At 46.0% G+C, this 8897-nt stretch overlaps 1 protein-coding gene across 1 annotated transcript in view; it reads right to left on the bottom strand.

Annotated features, from left to right (window-relative positions):
- Positions 1-680: 680 nt before the first annotated feature.
- LOC122549129 (cytochrome b5) overlaps positions 681-8897 on the bottom strand; it is a 48650-nt gene continuing 40433 nt past the window's right edge. The window contains exons 4-5 of the mRNA XM_043688447.1: positions 2294-2328; positions 681-866 (exon numbers count right to left, since the gene is read on the bottom strand). Of these exons, the coding sequence (XP_043544382.1) occupies positions 785-866; positions 2294-2328 (117 nt within the window). The 3' untranslated portion in view covers positions 681-784. The remainder of the gene's footprint in view (positions 867-2293; positions 2329-8897) is intronic.

Here is an 8897-nt window from a genome sequence, read left to right as displayed (position 1 = left end):
GTATACTTGAGGTGTAATGCGCAAACCAGATGCAAAGGATTATTTTGACATTATGAAGAGATGAAAAGGATGAAAATGAATCTGGGCATTATCTATGACAAGGATATTGCTGATATTCCACCACCTCAGGTCGAGCTGTACAACTCAACACCAAAAATGAATACACTTCTAGTCCAACTCATCTATAAGTCAGCAGGACCCCAAAGCCCATTCAATTAAAAAATTTCATGCCCAGATCCAAACCAGTCAGAATTTTCCTATACCTTCAGGAAGAGATAGCAGCATTTGTTTTACGTTCAAAAACAGCTCAATTAAGTTTGGGTCGTCAGCAGTGATCCTCGAGTAAGTTTCAGGAGCAATATTGGACTGGGCAACAGATAGTGAGAAGATGGTGTAAGATGATCAGTGCTGTGTCCCTGGAAGTGAGGTGGTGGCAGAGGGGACAATTTTTACACCAGAGATAAGCATTTTTTTTCGTATCTTTAAATACCAGCAATAGCCAGGTAATTACTCACAAGGAAGTAATTTCTCAAATGGTTCTTCAACATGTGTTGGGGCACCTACAAACTATTTCCCATAGATTTATTCCATGTAGTTTAGGCAAAGGAAACCTCACAGGTCAACTGGTATGCTTCGCACTTATTTTACACCAAGGGATGAGAATTCCTACCCAAAGTCTCTTCAATGCAAGTAACATAATTGTCAAATTTATTTTCTGTGATAATTAATTTGCAATTGGTTGAAATTGACATGAAATAGTTCCATCATCTCTTCCACAGAATGTTCAATGATCCATTGCAAAATAGCGGTATAGGAGAGCCACAGTCAAGCCAGCTGCTGCTGGGATTATCCAATTGGACCACCAACTGCAAGGAAAGAACAACCACAGAATCAAAAGGCATTGTAGTGTCAGGATCAAAAAATGCTGTAAATCATAATGGGTCCGGCAGCATCCATGGAGAGAAAGCAAGCTAATATTTTGAATTTCGATGACTCTTCATCAGCTGTGATGAAACGTCATCGAGACTTGAAATCTTAGCTTGCTTTCCATCCATGGATGCTGCCTGACCCACTGATTTACAGCATTTTTGTTTTCAGTACAGATTCCAGCATCTGCAGTAATTTGCTCCTATATAGAAGAAGGATCACTTAGATTTACTAACTTCCAAACACTTGCTTATGGATATATATCTTCACTTTCACTTTAAGCAGAAATAGTCATTTAAAATGCACCTTCACATTTACAAGCAAGCGCTACTGAATGCACATATATTTAAAAAAATACACTTTCAATATTGGTACAAGTGACAGAGGAAATCACACCTCTTAGGTATATTTCCAGAGTCCGTGTTGGGTAAAAACTGGGCTAAAATATTTTTAAAAAAAGCAGGTGAGGCAGAACTAGGGAGGGAAGAGGAGGCAGTAATGGGAATGCTTTTGCAGAGACAGTTCTGTGAAGACAATAAACAATACTACCTCATTATTTACCATAAACATACAGTACAAAAGCAAATAAAAAATTAGTTTAAAATTGCTAGAATTCAAACAGAACTGAGCAAAAAATGTTGAATTATACAAAGATATCAGTTTATATCTTATTTAACCAAGGAAACTTATTAATTTTCATTCATGAAAGTCTATGAGATTGGAATGCATTCTGTTGGCCATTGGCAAACAATTTTAGTTCATGATTTGGAGATGCCGGTGTTGGACTGGGGTGTACAAAGTTAAAAATCACACAACACTAGGTTATAGTCCAACAGGTTTAATTGGAAGCACTAGCTTTCGGAGCGCTGCTCCTTCATCAGGTGGTTGTGGAGTACCTGTTGGACTATAACCTGGTGTTGTGTGATTTTTAATTTTGGTTCAATTTTGGGGCGACACAGTGGCTCAGTGGTTAGCACTGCTGCCTCACAGCCAGGGACCTGGGTTTGATTCATGCCTTGTGCGACTGCCTGTGTGCAGTTTACACATTTTTCCCATGTCTGCATGGGTTTCCTCCGGGTGCTCCGGTTTCCTCCCACAATCCAAAGAAGTGCAGGTCAGGTGAATTGGCCATGCTAAATTGCCCATAATGTTAGGTACATTAGTCACAGGTAAATATAGGCTTGGGAAATGGGTCTGGGGGGTTACTTTGTGGAGGGTCGGTGTGGACTTGTTGGGCGGAAGGGCCTGTTTCCATACTGTAGGGAATTTAATCTAATCAAACTTGGTTCAATATTTGAAATCCAATGTTGTATAAGAATACGTCATTGACTTCATTAAAAAAAGATAATTATTAATAATATCATACCTTTGTTCAGACTCCACTAAGACAACATTTGGCTCCTGTAACAAAGACCAAGATGTTAAAGCAGGAGCATAAATGGTCTCAATCAGTAAGATTTCACTTACAAACAGAAAAGGCCAACATGGAGGAAGTTGTCAGCTGCACAATGTTTTCCTCCAAATATCTGCTCCTCGTGTATTTGGCAATACACGAATTTAAAAAGAAAATTCTTAACAGGGTGGGGAAGTCGCGGGCTGGGACAGTATTTATTGCACATCACTAATTGCCCAGCAGATGCTGTAGTGAGCTGCCTTCTTGAACAGCTGCAGTCCATTTGCTGAATGTAAACCCACAATGTCCTTAAGAAGGAAATCCCAGAATTCTAACCTAGTGACAGATGATTATTGCCATCATCTGCATTGGAAAGGAAAAACTACTTTGTGGTCTAATGAGAGAAGACTCGTCTTAAACAAGATGTAGTTTATTGCAAGATAACAAACAGGAACAAGATAAATGTCACTGATTCCTTGGAACCAAGAATGACGCCTGTCAGACTAAATGAATTTTCTGAAGACAGAGAAGCCCAATTTTGGATCCATATGCTTTTCTTCCTCCTTCCTATGCTTCTGCCAGCTAACTTCTCCTTCCTCGTTCCACTTCATAGTCAAGTAAGGCTCAAAGTGGCTTTTTCTTTTATGTTATCAGGAGATGTTAGCAGTCAGCAGCTTCTTCCTCGCAGTTAGATTTTAAGACAGATCCAAAGTTGGTCTAGGTTGGACTTAGATTTTTAATATTGATGGCATATCCATGAATTTCCTGATCATTTCAGAGAGTTGAAGCCTGTTGTAAAGGAAGACAGAGGCAGCCTACCAAATTGCCTGTAATTGCCACTCCTTTTGGTCATTCTTCGCAAAATTTTCATTATTGAATCTTTCTCGAACTTCTCTTCGAAACTTTAGAATATCATGATTACTTAGTGTGGAAACAGGCCCTTTGGCCCAACAAGTCCACACCGACCCTCCAAACAGTAACCCACCCAGACCCATTCCCCTTCACCTAACACTACAGGCAATTTAGCATGGCCAGTTCACCTAAGCTGCACATTTTTAGACTGTGGGAGGAAACCGAAGCACCCGGAGGAAACCCACGCAGACACAGGGAGAATGTACAAATTCCACACAGATAGTTGGCTGAGGCAGGAATTGAACCCGGGTCTCTGGCGCTGTGAGGCAGCAGTGCCAACCACTGAGCCATCGTGCCGCCCACATCATCTTTCTCTTTTATTATTCTTCCCAGCCTCTCCTATGTCACTTGTTCAAATCTGTTGCATCTCATACATATTCCCAATGTTGATGATAAAGATTGCAGACCTGAACAATTAACTCCCTCTTTCTCCGCAGATGCTGTCTGGCCTGCTGGCTATTTCTAGCATTTCAATTTTTAATTCCGATTTCCAGAACAGAGGGTATTTTGTCCTTTTGTATGTTATTGTGTAAACTGCAAGCAAACCAGATGTGATGGACTTAACCAAAGAACAAAAGAGAAGTACAGCATAGGAACAAGTCCTTCAACTGTCCTAGTCGGTGCCAACCATCATGCCCTAAATAAACTAAAACACAAACCTTCTGCCCTTATTCAGTCCATATCCCTATTTTCCCTCCCTATTCATGTGACCATCCAGATGCCTCTTAAAAGTCGCCAACATGCCTGCTTTCACCACCTCTTCTGACAGTGCATTCCAGGCTCCTACCACTCTATTCCTCGTGGATCTCCTTTAAACATTCCCCCTTTCGCCTGGAATCTGTGCTCCTCTGTAATTGAAATGTCAACCCTCAGAAAAACCCTCTGACTATCCACCCCAACTATGCTTATAATTTTGTAGACCTCTAATTAGGTCTCCTCTGAGCCACTATTTTTCCAGTGAAAACAGTCTTTTTAACCTTTCCTCATGGCCAATGTCCTCAAGATCAGGCACCATTCTCTGCACACTTTCCAAAGCATCTATGCCCTTCTGATCGTGTGGCAACTAAATCTTCACACAATACTTCACATGTGTCCTAATAATGGTTTTAAATAACTGCAACACGGTTTGCCAACACTTGTACTCTGTTTCCCAGCCAATGAAGGCAAGCATGCCAAATGCCTTCTTAATCATCTTGGACATCTGTTTGTGTCGTTGAAAGTTTGGGTTTTTTTTGGGGGGTGGGGGGGGGGGTGGGGGAGTGGGGGGACATAAATTTCATTTAAGAGTAGGGAGTGCTTTGGATATGGGCAGCACAGTGGCTCAGTGGTTAGCACTGCTGCCTCACAGCACCAGGGTCCCAGGTTCAATTCCAACCTCTTGCGACTGTCTATGTGGAGTTTGCACATTCTCCCAGTGTCTGCGTGGGGGTGCTCCGGTTTCCTCCCACAGTCCAAAGATGTGCAGGTTAGGTGAATTGGCCATGCTAAATTGCCCATAGTGTTAGGTGCATTAGTCAGAGAGAAAAGGGGTTTGGGTGGGTTACTTTTCGGAGGGTCGGTGTGGACTGGTTGGGCCGAAGGACCTGTTTCCACACTGTAGGGAATCTAACCTATTCAATACAAACTCCTTTTAAAAGAAAATCATTTTGGGAACTAGTACATACAGAATTAACAGCAGAGCGAGATTGTTCTGTCCAACTGACCTAACAGCTCATATGGAGATGCCATCTACATTCTAGATCTAATTTCAAACTAGACCAACTTCTGACCTTTCTTAAGACACAAACGCTGACTGGAAGAATGAAGCTGCTGACTGTTAGGCATGTATCTCCTGATCCATAAAAGCGTAAGCCACTTTCAGCCTCAATTAGTTGACCATGAAGTGGAAAGCTAGTGATTATCCTCCCCATGATCCTCAGGATTCTTAGCCTCCTGTAGCGTCCTGCTGAAAGACTTCAGTCCTAAATCACTTCAACATCTTGAAGTGGTCAGGGAGCTCACATGGAGATGCCATCTACATTCCAAAGCTAATTCCAAACTAGATGGACTCCGGACTACATTCAACCCAGCACAGTTCGGAACCGAACAGAACAACCAGTACAGACTACAGATTCAAAACCATCAGAAACAGTTCTCCTTCCAGATCCTCTACTCCACACTTGCAGCAATGTGCCGGCACCTAACCTCTCTACAGTCAGCCCTGCCTCAGCTAAGGGCCACACACTCCCAGAACTGTAAAGGACCCACTCTGTACTATATTCTAAGAATACAAACAGTATTTCAATACCATCTCAAAAATCAAAAACTGTAAATACAACAAACTTTTACACATGCACCCCCATAACCAGCGCTCCTCAAACATTCCAGAAGATTTACCCAGCCTCTGCAACTGCTCGGACGCCATTATCCATATGGTTGGTACAGCTTTCAACCCCACGGTGATTGATGACATCATTTCCGCCGCCATCATGGCCACTTCCACAGACACTTCTGCCCCTCACGATTCCTCATGCACCACACATCACTTCCGCCCCACGTGTCATTGCTGATGTCACATGTTCAGTGACTTCTATCCGCTCTACTGCCGTGTTCACCACCACTTCCACCCCTACCAACACCACTCACCTGCATTCTGCCGACACCTCACCCCCCCCAAGAACCCTGAGGGGAACACCACCCCTGCTCATGACTCCATCCCAATTGCCCCCACCACCACACCCACTCCAGTCACTCCAGTTACAGGCTCCACCCTCACTCCCAGCTCCACACCTACACCAGGCCCTAGCTCCCAGCCCTGCCAAGTTTTCCCCATTCCCCTGACTTCCCCCTCACTGAGGACAAACAATCAGCCCATATCCACTTCCTTTATCCACTTCCGTCCATGCAATGAATTTAATACACGTCGTGACGTCGAACACTTCTTCCGTCGCCTCCTTACTTTTACAATCAGGACTCCCACCCACCTTCCAAAGACCTCTTCACTCGCCTCCAACGCAGTCCATCCACCTGGACATCCCGCACTGGCCTATTACCCGCCCTCGACCTCTTCATTTCCAACTGCCGCTGAGACATTAACCGTCTAAAACTGTCTAACCCCCTCCCCCACTCCAACCCCTCACCCTCATAACGGGCAGCCCTCCACTCCAATCCCAACCTCACCATCAAACCAGCAGATAAAAGGGGTGCAGTGGTAATTTGGCGCACTGACCTCTACACTGCTGAAGCCAGACGCCAACTCCAAGACACCTCCTCCTACCGCCCCCTCAACGATGACCCCACCCCCATCACCAAACCATCATTTCCCAGACCATACAGAACCTCATCACCTCAGGAGATCTCCCACCCACAGCTTCCAACCTCGTAGTCCAGGAACTCTGCACCGCCCGATTCTACCTCCTTCCCAAGATCCACAAGCCTGACCACCCCGGCCGACCCATTGTCTCAGCATGCTCCTGCCCCACTGAACTCATCTCCTACCTCGACACTGTCCTATCCCCCCAGTCCAGGATCTCCCCACATACATTCAAGACACCACCCATGCCCTCCACCTCCTCCAAGACTTCCGTTTCCCTGACCCCCAACACCTCATCTTCACCATGGACATCCAATCCCTCAACGCCTCCATCCACTATGATCAGGGCCTCCAAGCCCTACGTTTCTTCCTCTCCCGACATCCCCAACAGTACCCTTCCACTGATACTCTCATTTGTTTGGCTGAACTGGTCCTTACCCTTAATTTCTCCTTCGAATCCTCCCACTTCCTCCAGACCAAACGAGTAGCCATGGATACCTGTATGGGCCCCAGCTATGCCTGTCTCTTTGTCGTAGAACAGTCGATCTTCCGTAATTATACCAGCACCAATCCCCACCTCTTCCTCTGCTACAGTGATGACTGCATCGGCACCATCTCCAGCTCCTGCAAGGAGGTTGAGCAGTTCATCAACTTCACCAACACATTCCACCCCGACCTTAAATTCACCTGGACCATCACTGACACATCCCGCCCCTTCCTAGACCTCTCCATCTCCATTAATGACGATCGACTTGACACTGACATTTTTTTTTTTTACAAACCCACCGACTCCCACAGCTACCTGGATTACACCTCTTCCCACCCCACCTCCTGCAAAAATGCCATCCCGAATTCCCAATTCCTCCGCCTCCGCCATATCTGCTCCCAAGGAGGACCAGTTCCACCACAGAACACACCAGATGGCCTCCTTCTTTAGAGATTGCAATTTTCCTGCTCACGTGGTTGAAGATGCCCTCCAATGCATCCACATCCCGCACCTCCGCCCTCAAACCCCACCCCTCCAACCATAACAAGGACAGAACCCCCCTGGTCCTTACTTTCACCTTACCAACCTTCGCATTAACCATATCATCCGCCAACATTTCTGCCACCTCCAAATGGACCCCACCACCAGGGATATAGTTCCCTCCCCACCCCTTTCCGCAAAGGCCATTCTCTCCGTAACTACCTGGTCAGGTCCGCGCCCCTCAACAACCCACCCTCCCATCCTGGCACCCTCCCCTGCCATCGCAGGAATTGCAAAACCTGCGCCCACACCTCCTCCCTCACCACCATCCAAGGCCCCAAAGGAGCCTTCCACATCCAAAGTTTCACCTGCACATCCACCAATGTCATTTATTGTATCCATTGCTCCCGATGCAGTCTCCTCTACACTGGGGAGACTGGATGCCTCCTCACAGAGCGCTTCAGGGAACACCTCTGGGACACCTGCACCAATCAACTCCACCACCCCGTGCCCCAACATTTCAACTCCCCCTTCCACTCTACCGAGGACAAGCAGGTCCTGGGCTTCCTCCACCGCCGTTCCCTCACCACCTGATGCTTGGACGAAGAACGCCTCATCTTCCACCTCGGAACACTTCAACCCCAGGGCATCAATGTGGACTTCACCAGTGCCCTCATTTCCCCTCCCCCCACTTCACCTCAGTTCCAACCTTCCAGTGCAGCACTGTCCTCCTTCAAGACATGGCATTGAAGAGAAGGAGAGATTGTACTTGTGAAGTGCTTGGTCATTACCTCAGTTCCACATCTTGGTTAACGTGAGCAAGCAAATAACAATCTTGAATATATAGTTTAGCACAATTTAATGTTTGTTGGTAAGTAGTGTATTGCTGGGCGGAGGGGCCTGTTTCTATGCTGCATGACTCTATATCTCAGGACAAGGAAGGCAAACTACCTTGGGACAAGATCCCTTAAATCTGTCAACTGCTTGCAAAAGATCAATATTTTAACAGTAATTTTAACAGTAATAGTCACAGCACACGTGTCGGCAATCACCATCAAGAGCTGCTTAACATCATCACGACGGAATTCCCTAATATTACAAACCTGGGAGTTACCATTTACCAGAAACTGAACTGATGTAGCCTAAGCTGAAAATGTGTTGCTGGAAAAGCGCAGCAGGTCAGGCAGCATCCAAGGAACAGGAGAATCGACGTTTCGGGCATAGGCCCTTCTTCAGGAATGAGGAAAGTGTGTCCAGCAGGCTAAGATAAAAGGTAGGGAGGAGGGACTTGGGAGAGGGGCTTTGGAAATGCGATAGGTGGAGGGAGGTCAAGGTGAGGGTGATAGGCCGGAGTGGGGTGGGGGCGGAGAGGTCAGGAAGATGATTGCAGGTTAGGAAGGCGGTGC

The sequence above is a fragment of the Chiloscyllium plagiosum genome, chromosome 4 (genome assembly GCF_004010195.1).
Source record: "Chiloscyllium plagiosum isolate BGI_BamShark_2017 chromosome 4, ASM401019v2, whole genome shotgun sequence".
NCBI classification, from domain to species: domain Eukaryota; kingdom Metazoa; phylum Chordata; class Chondrichthyes; order Orectolobiformes; family Hemiscylliidae; genus Chiloscyllium; species Chiloscyllium plagiosum.
Note: the sequence above shows the minus strand (reverse complement) of the source record. Positions and strands in the feature narration are given on the sequence as shown.